General features: G+C 40.1%; 1 protein-coding gene across 1 annotated transcript in view; it reads left to right on the forward strand.

Moving 5' to 3' along the window:
* pxdc1 (PX domain containing 1) overlaps window positions 1–18020 on the forward strand; it is a 39562-nt gene extending 21542 nt beyond the window's left edge. Inside the window, 4 exon segments of the mRNA NM_001130262.1 lie at window positions 97–188; window positions 1100–1217; window positions 5870–5981; window positions 16995–18020. Of these exon segments, the coding sequence (NP_001123734.1) occupies window positions 97–188; window positions 1100–1217; window positions 5870–5981; window positions 16995–17112 (440 nt within the window). The 3' untranslated portion in view covers window positions 17113–18020.
* The last annotated feature ends 530 nt before the right edge of the window (window positions 18021–18550 follow it).

Consider the following 18550-nt stretch of genomic DNA (forward strand, 5'->3'; position numbering starts at 1 on the left):
TACAGGGACATTTGTTTATTTGCCAATACAGTTCCTTTACAAAAAGAACACATTGAACAAGTTGACTGATATATTTATATATTCCCTTTATTTTAGGTCTTATTACTATTAAAGATGCTCATGAAATTGAAGCAAGACTTAATGAAGTAGAGAAGCTTTTGAAGACAATCATAAACATGCCTTGCAAGGTATGTATTGTGCTGCTTGCCATTTAAGGAAATATTAAAATATCTACCTCATCCCTTTTAAAGATTAACATGTGAGGACATATCTTAATGTTGAAATCATACTCTGTGTTTGTGTAAATGTAGAAGCTGCCATATAGTGGTACTTTGTAAAAACATTCACAGGCAAACAATCATATCCTCTGTTGCTGACCACAATTGCAGTCTAAAGTGAGCATTCTCAGTGAAATTCTGCATGTAGAGGTAAGAGTTCCTTAATATATAAAGGAATTATGAACACAATGTATGAGACCACTGACTGCATAAAGACATTGTTCCAGAAGGACAAAATGCTCAAGTAAATCCTTTTTTCATGAGCTTGTCCTGTTGGGCTTATGAAAAAAGTGCATACAAACTGTCTGTACTTCCAGATATAAATATAAATGTATTTTTCTTTACACAGACATTTCTATTTCCACCAGATTAAATGAAAACCTTGATAGGCTCTCTCTAAGTTGTAGGAATTTTTTTCCTCAACCCCCACTTAGGCTTACAGAGTCATTCAACCCCTTCCTCACCTTTTTCCATTGTAAAGTGATGGATTCTAGAACTTGAAGTCCCCTGCTTTCCATGTCTCTTTTCTTCATGTCCCAGAATCCATCACTTCACAATGGAACAAAGCAAGGGAGCGATGATATAACTACTTTTAGAAGCAGCGTGAAGATTGTTTTTTCAGATCTGTACTCGGTAATTAGGAGGTAGAAAGTCTCCTAAATGGGAAGCACTTGTAAAGAGTGTACTTTTTAATTTTTAAAGGTTTTTCCATTTTATTTGCATATGCTTATGAAACACATGTAGGATCGGCCCCCGCAGATACACACCTTTAGAGTAAAGTATTGCACGGAGTCCTGAACTGTTCAACTCGTTTTCTTTAGTATTCAAGATCAGAAGTGGTTCTCACATTCTTTGAGAGGTCTCCGTTGGATCAAGTATTAAAAAATGATAATGTCCACAAGATTCAACCAAGCTTCCAGAGTCCCATTAAAATATCTGGTAAGTGTATGAATTCTTTTATATACTGTTTGTGAAAAAATAGTTCACCAAATGTACTTTACCTGGAGCTGAAACAGTTTTTCAAGTATGACTTTCTATTTTAAAAATCAGGGTATGTCTTAGTATGTCTTTTCAAGCATTGTTTAGCATGTAGCAAAATATAATAACATCCTAAAATACTGAGTTGTATAAAAAGAATGATTGGTGCATCTTTGCATTGTTGCAGCAAGTGTATCAGTTCTGTTTCTGTTTCAAGGTAAGAACCCTGACTCAGTCAGTACTTCAGCCCTGGTAACTTTTGTAGATGATTCTCTTTTTCAAACCAGAAATTTGTCTTTCTTAATGTAGAAAGTAGAATTAGGGGTGCCATTTGGTCTCCTTCCCTATTCCCTATTCAGTCTGTTGCTGCCATTTTGCCTTGCACTAGCATAAAGCTGGCCATATATTTTACGATTACAATCTTTTCTGCAACCATTGGTCTCGGGAAAGATCGTTTGTATCTTCCATTGACGTTCAGGGCTGAATCGTTAGATTGGGAGGTAGAAACAGTAGGAATTCTACCCCTATCTGACGATTCAGCCCTAGAGCAACTTTTGCTCTGGCGCCTTCAACAGTGTCCAAACAAAACCTTAGAGGTTTTGTGTTGTCAGGCTTTCCCACAGATTAAAACTTTCCCACGAAGAAACACAGAGCTACTAGTAGAAGCTACTTTTCATGGCTACTAAATGCCAAAAAATACCCTGCCATAGACAATACTGAGATTTGCCTCTGCTAAAACACATGTAGAGGCAGTTTATAAGTAAATGATCAGCATTGTCTCTTTTAGAAGCCGTGACAAGTAGCTGCCACTAAGGTGCTCTGTGTGTCTTCACCCTTAAAGGGCGGATAAGGATTCCAGTAGTGTGTTGTTGCATAAATGAGAAAAAGTGCAAAGGGTTTTTGTTCCCTTCCTAAAAAGTAGAAAACATTTCTCTTTGAGTAATGATTTTACTTGATGTACTTGGAGCCACCTATTGGTCAGATAAAGTGCAAGCCGCTCATAACTGCCGCTCATAACACTTAACTGCTTCTGAAATGTTTTTGTTCTGCATAGAGAACAAATGAAAGAGACTGTTTACTAAAAAATGAAAGTTTAACTGGGGGTTTTACTGTTCTTTTTCTTTTATGCTACTAGATTAAGAAAAATTCTTGCCTAATATTTAAAAAGAACATAACTTTTTTGGAAAGCCGCATTCAATACTTGAAAAAATATGGACATTCTCCAGTTTTGAAGAGTTTAAGAGTTTAATTTTCTTTTTTAACATTGGGGGAAAAATAATAACACCATTTTCAGACAATGATATCAGTTAAATTTATCTTTTGCATTAACATTTGGTGAGAGATGATAAAATATAACACTATAACAATATAACACAGTGGGAACTACGTCTCTGTAATTCAAGAGAAAGTCTTATCCTGAAAATGGGGTACAACGCCAGTAGTGATTTGTAGTTATTATTACATCCATTATTTATATAATTTTACAGTTGTTTACGTCATTTGCTGAAAGCTTAAATATAATTTTAAACTAAATCCCAGAGCAAAGTAATTGTGGTGGGTTAGCCACCAATTTTTTTTGTAATAAGTGTCTATTTCACAGATACAGGCATACTGAAGTTCATAGCGGAGGTGGATTTATGTGTGCAAAAAGCATGTACTTTCTACAGGCACCACTAGATGGCTATATACATACATATAAAGTGAAGTAATATAGCATTGCTCTACTGTATTGTAATTATTTTTTTTATATAGCAGCACAAATATATGCAGTGTTTTACAAGGCATAAAACACTAACAGGTGTATAGTAACAATATGATTGTAGAAATAATAAGTCCTAGGTGTTTCTGTACACTTGGGATGAGTTCCCTGCCTGGAAGACCTTACAATTTATCAAGAAGAGGAGACAGAAACAAAATAAGGAGGGGAAAGAAGTGCATAGGGCAAAGGGGTTGTTGCTAGAGCAATCGAGAGGTGGGGGGAGGAGGAATCAGCAAAAAAGGTTTTATGCATGGCTTAGCTTTTGGGGTAAACTGCATGGTCAGTAGATTGTCTTGAGCTGAGCACAGGGCCCGAGAGGGAGTGTATGGGGAGATGAGAGCTGATATATAGAAAGAAAAACAAGAATGCTGGGCTCTAAAGGGCAGGGTAGGAATTGTAAACTTAATGCACTGCTTGACTGGGAGCCAGGACAGAGGCTTTGTTAACTGGGAAGCTACATTAAAATTCAAGTGCAGTTTCATTCTGATATCTTTATCTTTTATATATAATACAGTAAGAGCATTCTTTCTGGTAAGGACACAGTGATGTGCATCTCAAAAAAGGCTTATTTTGATATATAGTACCTCATTACAAGTAGTGAAATTACAAGGATATGATACCACACAATGTGGTGGGTCTGCAGCTGCTGTCAAAGTCACAAGCCTGCCTTGGGGACACTGCCCCATCCCTTACAAGCCACACACAATGAACTGTAATATAACTTACAGGCATATGGTACCACATAGTGAGGTGAGTCTGTAGCACCTCTCAAAACAGACTCCCTTCTGTACCCAAACAGTGCAGGAAAGGCATCTGGTTGGAGAGATCCCATGCATAGGATATAACACCTAGTGCTTGTGGTGTAATATTAAAGTAGACTGCAAAAGTGCCCAGAGAAGCTCCTTCTGCATGTTCACTTTAATAGTACAGCAGCCTGGCAGACTAATAAACTGACCTCTGATGTAACTGGGGCAGAAGGGTATATGAATAAGCATTCTCTGTAAAAAAAAAAATATAATATGTTGGTGCTATAGAAATATTAATAAGCTATCTGCTTATATGTAACAGGAAACACTGTTACAAGATACATGCTACATCGTTAACATAATAGGATATACATATATATTTTTTTAAAGTAAAATGTTTGCATTGCTGAGAACTTCTATAGAATGCTGCAAGTCTTTTGGTCTGATATGTAGCTGGGCCTGTACCCAGCAGTGGTAAACTGATGAGGCTTGCAGGGAACAGACTACAATTTTTTTGCACTGTACTTTGGGTTTATACCCTCTTCAGTTCTATATCTTTACTTAATAAATAGCTCTTTTTGGGAAAGTAAGCATGTTAGTCAAAATACAGCAATATTTGTTATTTGGGCAAATACCGAACCAAATTAGAACCATGATTTGCAAATGCAAATTAGGACAATAAAGGGCTAAAGAGAACTGTGTGCTAAGCTTCCGTGTTTATGTAACAAAAAGTCACGGGATTTTAAGGATTTGAATTCGGTTTTTGCCCGAATCCTGCTGAAAAGGGCCAAATCTTGGCCGAATCCCGAACTGAAACCTGCATTGGGTACATCCCTACCCATTATAGCACCTATAGGCTAATGTGCTTTTATGACTTTATTGTGTAATTGTGTAAACTTACATTGTGCTATGCTTGTGTGCTGTAACTGCTTTGTGAGCAAATGAATAATGGGTAAGAGAATGCCCATGGCCATAATGATCCAGATGGTAATAAAGATGCAGCTTGAGTCAGACGTACAGATGGATTTAACTATTGTGGTGGGCACAGGATTGTGCCAAGTTTTGCACTTTGCATCTTCCCAGCTCTTAGTAATTGTGACCCAGAAGCTCTTAAATCTTACATTTATAATAAATTGATAAATATTTAAGTATTTGCTGTTGCTTTTGGAATGCAGGATCACAGAAATCCAACACTTGCATATATAATACTGATTATTTGAGCGCTAAAAATTATTTTGTAGTTTATTTCAACATTATACTAACCAATTCAGCATTTTTAATAATACACCATAGATCCAGTAAAAGAATTTTCTGCAGTAACCCCAATCACTCCCAAACCCCTATTCCTCAATGGGAATTCAATTCCCGCTATCTATACATACCTGTATCCATTTTCTTTTGTAGCCCAAATTATTTATATCTAAGGGGTTCCCTTAGGTCCCCCAGCTTGATTGTAGTTTGAAATCAATAGATATTTAGCATGACAATTTCTTTCTGAGGCAAGTACTCCAGTGTCTAGGTGATGCCAACTTCAGGTTATTTATGGGTAAAGCCAAGCAAGCATCCTGCAATTTTTATGATTACAAAGCCATTTCTTGGCAGTGAAGTATTGATTGTATGATAGATCATCTTACTTAAGTAAAGTAAAATAAAAACTGCACTTTGATCAGTTAGAGAACAATAAAGTAATAGTAAACCCTTCTTTCAAATAGATGTAATTTTGCTTTTAATGAGTACTGTGCAGAATTGTTTTGCCTCAAGTAAGGATTTTTACACACTACAAGGTACTATTTTATTATTACAGAGAAAAAGGAAAGCATATTTAAAAATTAGAATTGTTTGATTCAAATAGAGTCTATGGAAGATGGCCTTTACATAATTTGGAATTTTTTGGATAATGGGTTTCTGCATAAGGGATCCTATACCTGCACTTGAAAAACCTGAAAACACATGTATTCATAATTATCAAATGCACAACCATTCCTACAACCAATAGAACAATGTACTGTTATTATAATTGTGTACCTGTAAATGTGTTCAGTTCTTGTATCATAATAACTACTTTTTTGGGCAAGATGCTAAACTCCTTTTTTTTCAATCCTTTTCAGAAATCATGCGTTCCAATGGATTCTGTTTAGCAAACACAGAAACCATAGTGATTGATCACAGTATTCCCCATGTTAAAGATCCAGATTTGGATGTTGATTCCACAGATCATTTGTGAGTATAAATAATTTCTGCAATAGAAACTATTCTTTTTTTGCCATGACTTCTTTATGAGATAATAGTATTTTGTCTCTGCACACCTCAGAAGTGAGTGTAACCCTCTGTGCATGCATCTTCAGAGGGGCCTGGCTTGCACCTACCCTGCCCTTCTGCAATGCAATAGTAAATATAGTAAATATAAAATAGTTTACATATATTTTTGTATATTCAACAGGATTGTTATATAACAGGATTAGTAATTATAACAGGATTAGGAATGAATAAATTAGTGAGCTACAGGCCCCTGCTTGTGCCTTTTGTTGTCTGCATAGAAACTGAAGCCTCAGTATGTTTATTACAGCTACTGAGAAACTACTGCCACCTGTGTACCACACTGGGTCTCATATGTCATTTTTCTTGGCCCAGAACAGTAATTCCGAAATATTGCCAAATAGTTTGTTGATCATAGATCATCTATTATTCATTTACGTCACAACCCTAAATATCTTTTTGAGAGTTTCATTTGAATCAAGTGCTGACTGTTGGTTTGAATTGCTGAGCAAAATGCAATGTATTACACTTTAGTACTTTAGAACAGAAATTAGCATCTGGCACTCTAACCTAAAAAAGAAACTTTCAACTAATTGGATTGCCCATTCTGCATTTCAGGGGTTATATTAATCTGAATATAAAAACGTGTATTGCTGGGGTATGGGTGGAGCAGAAGCAGCCACGTCACCTGGCAGAGAAAGAGTTAAATGTGCAAATGATAGAGAAATGCTTAAGGCATTTATTCTTATTCTTTCTCATTAAAGGTTTTAAGCAAACTTAAGGGAGTTTGTCTTTCTTTGATTGCTCTGTAGCATGACCGAGTTCTTTTGGTTTGAGTAAGTCCCAAGTGAAGTGTCAGCTGCTAGGTAACCATTAAATGGCAGTGCCAAGAGGCACACCCCACCCCAGCTGCCTTAGAGTCACTAAATGACCTGCACCTCTGCGACAAGGTATGAGGCAGAAGGGTTGATGCCTACGTTGCCTCCCCTCACCCACCCTTCTCTAACAAAGAGCCTTAGGTCTCTGCCCTCCAAAACAGGGAGCAGAGACCTGCAGCAATATATGCACAGTGATATGCATAGTGATGTGCATGCTGGCCTGAAAACCTGTGGCTTTACCTGCGGGTGGGAGTGGGTTCAGGCCAACACACTCCAATATATTCAGGTCACAGGTGGGTTCAGGCTGAGCTCTTTCTGCTGCCCCCCTTGCCCGCGACTGTTTATAGACACACACCTGCCCCATCCCCTCCATGATGTCAGAGGTGGGGCGGGTTGGGTGCAGGTCAACCCGCACATTTTCAAGTGGCTGATTGCAGGCTTTTTTTGCAGTTTGCATGCTGCACATGGGTTTACAATTTGTTTTTTTGTTTTTGTTTTTTTAACAAAGGCTGTTATTTTGGAGCTGCATCAGCCCAAGATTGACTGCTTAAGGTAGACCAGAAGTTACCTTGCTTCTAGGTCTTGCGCATAGTATTCTTGGCAGTTTATGTACTGTATATTTGTCCAAAGCTCTGCAGGAAACTCCCTTTGGCCATTATGTTTTTAAAAAGAGGTTCACTGGCCCAAGGTTAAAGTCAGCAGTTTTAGTCACTGGGTGGGCCTAGTGTTTTTTTACTTTTGTTGTACTGCAATGTGGTATAACATTATTTGTGTACGAGAAATTGACACTGTGCGACCTCCATTAACAGCAAAAGTGACCTCCATTAACAGTAAGGGCTATATAGCACAGGGGTACTGGATATTTGCTAGCACATGGGTGGGGGCTGAACAATCAGAACAGCAATTGCGATTGCACATGAGTATCAAGCAGTTCCAAATGAAGCAGTTAGTCTTGCCTGTTGACAGTCCCCTTGCACTCAAATGCTCTAGAAATTGCATGTTTATTGGGTATGCGTACATACACTGCGTCGCGTACTTACACAGGAAGGAGTCAAAAGTCTCTGAGCTGCACTGGTATAAAGGGTTTTACTTAAAGTAACAATTCAGTGTAAAAATGAAACTGGGTAAAATGGATAGACTATGCAAAATAAAAAATATTTGCAATGTAGTTAGTTAGGCAAAAATTTAATCTATAAAGGTGTGAGTGGATGTCTAACATAATATACAGAACTCTACTTCCTGCTTTCAGCTCTCTATCCTCTTAGTTAGTCAGTGACTTTAGGGGGGGGCACATGTGAGCACGCAGGTCAGATTCAAATGCAAACTGAACAGTTATATCCCATATGCACCCCCCCTCAAGTCACTGATTGGTTACTGACTGCTAACAGCTTATGGGGTTATGTAATAAAAGGCACTAAGTTTGCCCAGGAGTAATAGCCCATAGCAACTGATCAGCAGGTAGCATATACTGGTCACCTGTTTAAAAACAAACATCTTATTGGTTGTCATGGGTGACTGTTCCTGGGCAAACTTAGTTCCTTTTATAACATATGGGGGAGAGCCGTAAAGGAGGAAGCAGTGTTCTGGCCATTATGTTAGACATCTGCCCGCTCCAGCCTTTATAGATTACATTTTTGCTTAACTAACTATATTGAAAACAATTTTAATTTTGCGCAGTTTAATTTTTACACTGAACTGCTCCTTTAATGCCTTCATTACAAACCCAGAAGAGTACACAGGACAGCATGCAAGGTAGGCAATCAAATGACTAAAAATCAAAAGACCAAGCAGGTTTTAAAAGTAATCAAAAAGCTGTACAGAGGTCGGCAGAGTATTTAGCAGAGCACTTTACAAATTGCTGAGATACGCCTCTAAGAAGCAAACCTTATCTGAAGCAGGCAACCTTAGCTTTGTTCATAATCCTCTTTTTAAAGATTTGATTTAGAATCCTTCATCTGTAAACATGCTTGGAAATATCTCAGTCAGGTTTTTGAGCTGTAAATGTCAGGGTGATGATGAACGGAGATTGCAGAGCAGTAATTATAGGGCAATTTTAACAATCCAAGCAGAAGATATTTCTGGGATTTGGGCAGTAGCATCTGAGGCAACACTAATATCAGGTTTTAGGTTATGGGGTTTAAAGGCATAGTATCATATTTTGTGGCTTAGTTTGTGTATCCAGTGTTGCATATATAAGTCATATGTATTTGGTGATTATTGAACAGTTGACATCTGGGCTCATTAATAAATGCAAACCCCACATTAGGATAATTATTAGCTGTTAATTGCTGGCTATTATTACCCCTCTCCACACACACTTTAATAGTACTCATAGCTTTTTTAAGCAAGTTCTAAACAGCCTCTCCATTATCTTGTTCCATTGTAAAGCGATAGATTCTGGGACTTAAAGTCTTTCTGCTGTCCATAGTGGGTGATGTACTGATTGTCTGGACAGCCAAGGGACTTCCAGTACCAGAATTCATCACTCCACAATGGGAGGGGTTGAGATACACTATACTGTTTCAAAGAGTTTAATTGCAATGCCCAGTGGTGAGTTGGCTTCTTTTTGATGCTTCTGCATTTATTAGGTATATATGAGATTTACCCAATATTTTAATGCTCACTTTGTATTGGAAGTTAAAGAAAGTGAAATTAATAGAATTGGGATTTTTTTTTTTTGTAAGTTTTTCTTTATTGGTTTTTACAACATTACACAAAATTAAACTTTGAGATAGAATAGAAAAGAAAAAAAAAAAAAAAGAGAAGATAGATAAAGGTGGTGGTGGGCGCCCATAATTACTCGGCTACCATTTATGCAGGTTAGATACAGGTAATTGTTAGAGCTTTTTATACCATTAAGCTAGCCATTTTGGTCTGCTGTATTGTGCAATCGTGGGTCCGCCAACCAGCGGCTCCAGACTTTCTCGAACTTGGTTGGACACCCTCGAGCGAGATAGGTGAGTTTTTGCCGTGGCAGTATATCGTCTATTAGCTTGGTCCAGAATCTAAGCATAGGTGGCTCAGTGGCCTTCCAGGTGAGTAGTATGGCTTTTCTGGCGTAGTGCAAAAGATGTTGCAGACATAGTCTGTCTCCAGGGGGTATGGTGAGGCCTTCAGTGTGGCCTAATAAGCAGAATGTGGCTGTCCGAATATTCGGTAGTTCCAGTGTAGAGCCGAGATAGGTAAGTATTTCAGTCCAGAAACGTTGGATTTTGGGACAGTCCCAGAACACATGCAAATAGTTACCCTGAGCTAGATTACATTTCACACACACATCTGGGTAACCCTGATACATTTGCGCCAGCCTGTGGGGAGTTAAATAGACTCTGTTGAGAAATTTAACGTGAATATAGCGGTCCCTTGTAGCTATATTTATTTCAGAAATTTGCTCGAGTATGTCCTCCCAGGTTTCCCTATCTAGCTGAGGAAGGTCTTGGGCCCATTTCAGTTTAATGTGGTTTACTGGATCAAAGTTATTTTGTAGAAGTATAGCATAGAGCCAGCTGAGTGGTTTGGGGAGGTCAGGTCTGTGTAGATACCGTTCCAAAGTACTCTCCGTTATGCTAGGGGGTTCCCTAGAGAATTGGACCTGGTATGCATGTTTCAGCTGGAGGTACCTGAATACCATGTAACTTTGCAGACCAAATTCCTGTTTTAGTTGGGCGAACTGCTTAAGTGCTCTTTGTTCAACCACGTCGCTTAAGCATTTCACCCCTACAGCAGCCCAAAGGTTGGCATCCGGGAAGAACTTAAATTGTGCAAGGGAGTTATTACCCCACAGTGGTGTCCATTTAGACCAGCTGCCTGCTTTTTGGTGAAATTGTCCTACCGTACTGGCAAAGACCTGGGTAACAGTCTTCATTGGGGGTGTTAAGGGGTAGAGTGGTGGTAGCCCTCTGTAGAGTTGGTTAGCCAGTGCCTCGAATGAGGAGATTACCGCAGCTTCTAATACTGTGGCTTGGTTGTTGGGGTCTGGGGTTAGCCACCACCTTGCATATACCAGTTGGCTTGCGTAAAAGTATAATTGAAAGTTAGGTAGGGCTAAGCCTCCTTTCTTAACCGGGGATTGGAGCATTGGAAAACTGATTCTCGGTCGTTCCCCCGCCCAAATAAACTCTCTTACACATACGTCAATTTCCCTGAACCACTTCTTTGTAGGCGAGATTGGCGCGTGGAATATGTACAAAAATTTTGGTAAGCAGACCATTTTTAGGATGTTGATGCGGCCAGGTAGAGAGAGTGGCAGATTGGCCCAATGGTGTAGCTTGGATCTGAGGGACTTAAGGGCAGGAGTTAGGTTCAGCTCTACAAATTGTGCTAGGTCGCTGTGTATCACTATGCCTAGGTAAGTGAAGGAGGTGACCCATTGAAGTTGGGGGCCGTGCAGTGGATCTCTGACACTCTCACTATCAATAGGGAATACCAGGGATTTTGTCCAATTGACCTTGAGACCTGACAGACCACCAAATCTCAAGATCTCGGTGAGAAGTTCCGAAAGGGACTGCTTAGGATTAGCCAGATACATTAACATATCATCTGCATAGAGCGAGATTTTCTCCTCTATTTTCCGCAGCTTAAGACCTTGTATGCCAGGATTATTGCGTATTCTGATGGCCAGGGGCTCTATGGCCAGTGCAAACAAGAATGGCGAGAGTGGGCATCCCTGCCTAGTTCCCCGTGCCAGGGGGAATGTCTGTGATAGTTCCCCGTTGACTAGGATCCTGGCAGCTGGTGAGTCATATAGGGCTTTTACCCATGCAATAAACTGAGGCCCCAGCCCATATCTTGCAAGTAGGGCCCAGAGATACGGCCACTCCACGGTATCGAATGCTTTTTCGGTGTCTAGTGCCACCACTACTCTTTCCCCTCTATTGTCGTGTTTGGCCCAGATATTGGTATACAGGCGCCTGATGTTAACATCCGTGGCCCTACCTGGCATAAAGCCAGTTTGGTCGGGGTGTATTAGGAGTTCTATGACCTGCTTGAGCCTGTTAGCTAGAACTTTGGCCAGTATTTTGATGTCAGAATTTAACAATGAGATTGGCCTATAAGATCCGCAGTTTTCCGGGGGTTTCCCTTGCTTTAGAATTAGGGAAATGGTGGCTAGTTTGGCACTCTCTGGTAGACGGGCTCCCTGCGTGACTTTATTGAACATATTACATAGTTGTGGTATTATTGTTTCTGTGTTTGCTTTGTACCATTCAATGGGCAGTCCGTCAGGACCGGGGGACTTCCCATTGGGGAAACTGTCTATGGCCACCGCGACCTCATCTGGAGTAATTTCTTTATTTAGGGCTTCAGCGTCCCTGTAACTTAATTGTGGGATTGGTATTTCGCTACTGGGTTAGGGTCTCTGGTGTATAGTTTATTTTGGACTGATAGAGGGTAGTGTAGAAGCTAACAAATTCAGCTTGGATTCGGTCTTGTGTAAGCACTTCTTGGCCGTTAGGGGTAAGTATTCTTGGGATGGATGTCACTTGCGTAGGCTCCCTAGCAAGAATGGCTAGCAGCTTACCGCATTTGTCACCTTTTTCATACCAGGAGGCAGCCCTTGTGAGTTCCCATTGAGTGTGTTTATGTATATACGCTAAGTTAACGTCTCGCTGGGTAATCTCAAGGGTTGCCCCTTTTGTGTCAGATGGGTCGTTAAGATATGCCTTTTCGGCTTCCCCCTGAGTTTCCCGTAGGGTTTCTAGTTCAGAGTCTTGTTGGCGTCTGGCCTCTTTGATTAGTGAGATGTATGCTCCCCTTGAGTAGGCTTTGCTTGCATCCCATACCACTTGGTGGGGGGCTGTTTCTGCGTTTATCTCCCAGAATTCTCTGATTTGGGATTTAAAGGCGCCTTGGACAAAATTGTGTGTGATCCATTTAGGAGGTAATCTCCACTGCCTTGGCCCTTTCCCTTCACTCAGCCGCAATTCTAATTGAAGAGGGGCATGATCTGAGCATATTCTTGGGGCATAGGATGTACTAGCCACCATCTGCAGAGCAGACGGGGAGGCTAGTGCCAAGTCTATTCGGGAAAGAGCAGAGGTTGTTACTGTATAGCATGAGTACTGCTGTAGCGTTGGGTGCAGCCATCTCCAAATATCGGTTAAGTTTGTGGCTCTCAGCCAATCACCAAATGCACTTGTTTCCCCCTTGAGTGGTTTTAATCTATCTTGTGCAGGGTCAGGGACTGCGTTAAAGTCACCTAGCCAGAAGGTGGGGTAATCTCCCAACTCTGCCACTTTCTCTAGGATGGTCTGGAGTGTAGTTAGCTCACCAGGTGGGGGAGAGTATATGTTGACTAGTATGAATGTTTTCATGTTTATCATGACTTTTAGGATTATGAACCTTCCATATCTGTCTGTGACTATCTTGTCTACTTGAGACGCAATTGTTTTCCTAAAGAGTATAGCCACTCCCCTTGAGTATGTGGAATATTCAGCGTGGAATGTGGGGTTTAGCCAACGCTTATTCAGAGCCCTTACCCTTTGACCCACTAGATGCGTTTCTTGGAGTAATATTATGTCAGCCTTGAGCCTTTTAAGGTGGTCTAATATTACTGCCCTTTTGATTTTATCATTCATACCCCTGACGTTCCAGGAGATTAGCTTAATGGTCGGCCCTGCCATAGTACACGTCTTTTACATACAGTTACTAACCCACAGACTGGCGCATTTACTGTAGAAAAACATAGTGTGGACGCCCATCCACCGGCATAAATTAAAGTGTTATGAATAAGAAATAACAAAGAAGAAAATAGTGCAATTCCCTCCCCAACTGTCCCCCCTCCCGGTATCCCCCCAAAAAACATCTGGAGATACATTAATCCCTTAACTGGTTTCATGGAGTAGGAGCCTGGAGCTATAGCCAGATAGTCAACCAGGCTGTGAACAGTGTCAACTTAACTTTTAAGGAACTGGTTTCTCTGCCGTCGCTTTCAACTGGCAAAGTTAAATACAAGTTATTGAGGTAATTGAGGGTCTACTCCGCTGTTTCCCTCGCTTGGGCCCCGTTGTGGAGTGTACTTTAAGTGCTGTGGCCCTTCAGTGTACCCGTTTTCCCTGCCCATGGCCTGTACGGTGGTTGCGGTTCCTGTTATACTGGCAGTAAAGTAATGCAGGCTGTCAGTGTCCCCAGCAGCGTCTTATGTGTGACTTCTGGGCTCTTAGAGTTAGGCGGCCCAGTTGCCTGGTTACTTACGGCACCATATCGGATTGCTGCTAGGTGTCCTGTTGCCTTGGAGAGTGCGCTGGACTGGGCCGCTGTGGGTTACGTTGTGGTGGTGATGCGCGGGATTCGATCCAGTGTTCCGCCCCGGCAGGTTGTTCAAAAATGTGGACTCTGCCTCCGTCCATGACTCTCAGCTTGGCAGGAAAAATCATGCTGTAGTTGATTCCCAGGTCTCGTAGGCGCCTCTTGACTCCGTAGAAGGTACCACGTTGACGCTGGAGTGCTGCAGAATAGTCCGGGTACAGGGATACTCGGGTGCCTTGGTATTGTATATCTCCTTTCTTTCTTGCCGCCTGTAGTGCGATGTCCCGATCACGGTAGTTTAGGAGCTTAATAAGGAAGGGCCGTGGAGGTGCTCCTGGAGGTGGGGCTCTTGTAGGGACCCGGTGGGCCCTCTCTGCGACAAACTGTTGCGTAAATATGTCCATTCCCAACATTTCTTTGAGCCACTGCTCTGCAAACTGCTCAGGGTTTTGGCCCTCGCTCCTCTCAGGGAGTCCCACCACCCTGATGTTGGAGCGCCTCTGTCGGTTCTCCATGTCTTCCATGCGCTCAGTGGCCTGCTTTAGTGCTTTATGTATCTGAGCGAGTTCATTTGGGAGTGGAGTTGTCCTATCTTCTAGGATGCTTACCCGCCCCTCGATTGCACCTGTTCTTTCACGTATATTCTGGACATCGTGTTTTAGTAATGATAGCTCCACCTTCACCTCCTCTATCTTGGTGGTCAGCGTGGCGGTAAGTGTAGCTTGGCAGTTTGCAATTGCCGTTAGGATGTCCTGTGCATTAGGTGTAGGGGCGTTTGGGTTACTTGGCTCCTGTTCCACTTGCGTCTGCCGGTCGGGAGATGGAGGAGTGCTGCGGGCGCCATCTTGGATTATAGTGCGCGCATACTGCTCTAGTTTTGCAGCGGCGTCTGAGCGTGTCTTCTGCGTATGTTTCCCCATTTTTCGGGCTCCGTGGCACCAGGGGTTTAGGGGTAACGAGCTGAGGTAGTTTGGTATAAATCTCGGGGTCCTAAGTTGTAGTTTCAGGATGACTTTCAGCGGAGCAACCTCACCACGCAGCTTACTAGCTCGGCATGCGGCTCCGCCCCCCTAGAATTGGGATTTTAGTTTCCTACACATTGAGTGGGCCCTCACTGTAATAGGGCACTTTAACTAAACTGCATTAGATACAAAATATTTACTGCCTCATATTTTAATACCTAGTTTACTCTGCATTTTGTCTTCATTGCTTCGCCACATTCTAAAAAATGGGACACGTTAATTAAAAAGTTAATTTTGCATTACTGTACATAAAGATGGATTGTGGGATATGCCAATAGTAAATCAACTAGTTAATGTACCGGACTCCAAACTGCACAAGCATGCTAGCCTTACCTCAACTTAGTCTTTACAGGTATGGGACCTGTAATCAAGAATGCTCGGGACCTGGAGTTCTCAAGATCAGGGACTTTTATGTAATTTGGATCTCCATATCTTATATCTGGTAAAAAACATTTCAAACATTGAATAAACCCAGTAGTTTTGTCTCCAACAAGGATTAATTATATCTTAGTTGGGATAAAGTATAAGGTACTGTTTTATAATTGCAGAGAAAAGGGAAATATGTTTGGAGCTTTCTGGATAACAGGTTTCCGGATCCCATACCTGTTTTCTTTCTTCTTTATAACATGCCACCTAGAGACAAGACAACTTTTAGCTGGGTTTGTGACACATTGGGGATAATGAAAAAAGAAAAATCAACCTTTGCTCCAGAGTCATTAAATCCAATTAGAATTTACTGGTCTGCTGTTTGAAAGGACACATTTAATTGGATGCTGTAGGTTACTAGACCAGGAGCAACATTTATTAAAATTTTGCCATTATCAGGTGCTCAAGTCTAGTCTAGTTTGTAGAATAGGATTGAAAACTATCATTCTGTTGATGAAACAGTCATTGTAATGGTTTCTCCTGCAGAACGGAAATAAAACAAGCACTGAAAAAAAGGTTGATTTTGAGCACAATGATCAGTACTGTGATATGATTCAACCTAAATTCCAGTGATAGCTGAATTTCTTCATTCCCAAGCTGAATGAATCAAGTGTGAGTTTAGGGTTTAACACAGAAAAATTCACCCACTTTCTGTTCATTAAAAAGCTATTTTTAGAATAATATTTACCAAATAATGAACTCTAACTTTCGCCCATTGATAAATATACTTCTAAAAACCCATAGGAATGAATAGAAAGTGGGTACATTCTTCTATGGTAAACCCTAATCTCACATTTTGCTAAATGTGCCCTTTAATGTTGTTACTCAGTGCTTAGCTAATTACAGCCATGGGTACTTTGCTGGTTTTGAACATATAGTATAGAACCCCTTTAATTTCCAAAAAAGGGGATGAACGGGAATTTATCTGCAGCAGCTGTATTTCAATCAACACATTTAATGAAAAGATACTAGGATTGTGATAAGGAATTGAAATATTCCTGTGCATAAGGTTTATTTAAACTATAATGGGAGACAATGGTGCAACCTCTTATTGCACACAGACGGCCTTAGAGTGCCATCATTAATATGCACCAGTCTGTTTATTTAAATGAGTTATAAATGAACTGCGATCCTTAATAAATTAAATGTTGTTACTCAGTAATTAATGATTAATTTTAAATGAATTAATTTAACCAATAAATTGATGATTAAATATAACTTAGACTTAATATGAGGTTGAAGGGAAAATATTGTGAAACTTCATCACATGGCAATAAGAACAAATAAGCCAGATAAAAAAAATATATTTACTAACCTCACACTGGTTATTAATATTTCATATGCTTTTGGAAGCATTATAAATCACTTGGTGCCAAACTCAGTTTAATAATATATATTTCTTTTCCTAGATATGGCAATGGGACTGAATTCCCTCCAGATGCAGAGGACAATGATGATCCATCAGCTTACGTCACCAATTTGTCCTACTATCACTTGGTTCCATTTGAAACAGACATATTGGACTGATAGCTTTCATTTGAGAATGGCTGATCTTGATAAAATCTGTTGCGTGCTGCTGTTCTTATGGGCTTTTTAACAAAGAAAATCCATCGCTTGGTAGAAATATGCACAAAGTGTATACACTGCATCAATGCAGTAGAATAGGTTGATTTCGTTTTTATGCAGAAGATTTGCTCTTTTCAGTATCAGCTCAGCATTGAAAACAGTGGCTGGCCTAGTAGTGCATGATCTCAGGCAATTATTACTGCATAGCCTTAATTGGATTCTTGAATACCAGTAGCACCGAGAAAACAAAAACATTGGAATGCTGGAATGAGTTCATTGTTGTAAGGAAAACAAGAAATAACAAGGAAAGGGTATCATTAGGAACTGCACTTATCAGAAAGTTCTGACAATGTGAAAAGAGGAATGAATGCAGTGGGTGAAGTAAATATACATTAGCAGTAGCTGGTGGATTGTTGTTGTGGGAATGTGTCATTTAAAATTGTCTCCCACAAGCATATTATGAGCAGGTTTCCATTTGTTTGATTCCTTGGACATCAGTATGTTTAAAGATATGCCAAATGCAAGTGACATTTCTTGGATACATTGAGAGACTGTTAAAGCATTGAAAATTTACCTGAAGCTGTTTTGCTACTGAGCAGTGCAATATTAAGCAATATTAAATATACCACTCAGATATTTAATAAAAGGTAATTCTACAATTACTTTTATAAAGGGATTTCTGCCATATGGATATTTTCTTGAAATGGGCGGTCATTTATTTGCATAAAAAAAAAATCTCCTTTTCAGCCCTGTATTCTAACAGGAACTAAATTCTAATGTAAATAATAATAAATTATTGAAAATCCTAATTCTTTTATACAGTGTGTTTAAAGCATTATTTTATGAAATAAAAATTATTACTCACATTATATATCTGCAGTTTATTATTTTGTGGCCTTATATTTGACTAGAATGACAACTATCAGTGTAACAGTTATGCTGTGTAGGCTTAGTTTGCATTTACAAAACATGTAAAAACGTAAACCCTCAATAAAACACTTCCATTATAATCCAAAGTAGGTGATTCAAGCTTAATTGTAGATGCAAGAGAATCCTCCAGTCCTTCATACCACCAGAAGCTTTTTATCTTGGTTTTATATACCATACATATAGTTAGATTGCCATGTAATTTTCCTATAGGATATCTGTGGGATATTGGGCCTGCACCCGGTCTAATTGAAAGTGCTGGACAAAAGCTTTTTTGCTAGAAGGTGATGAGGCTTGTCCATAAAAGCTTGCAATTGGACCATCTTATGGGTTTGTTTCTGATTTTTGTAAGGTTGCCATACCTTCATTTAGGATAGATAAGATATTGAAAGCTGGTGGTTATTTATAGCTATAATGACCCCTCCAAGAAATTTCCTGTGATGCCCACACAGTACCCATCCAGAGCATCTGC

This window comes from Xenopus tropicalis, chromosome 6 (assembly GCF_000004195.4).
Source record: "Xenopus tropicalis strain Nigerian chromosome 6, UCB_Xtro_10.0, whole genome shotgun sequence".
Lineage (NCBI taxonomy): Eukaryota > Metazoa > Chordata > Amphibia > Anura > Pipidae > Xenopus > Xenopus tropicalis.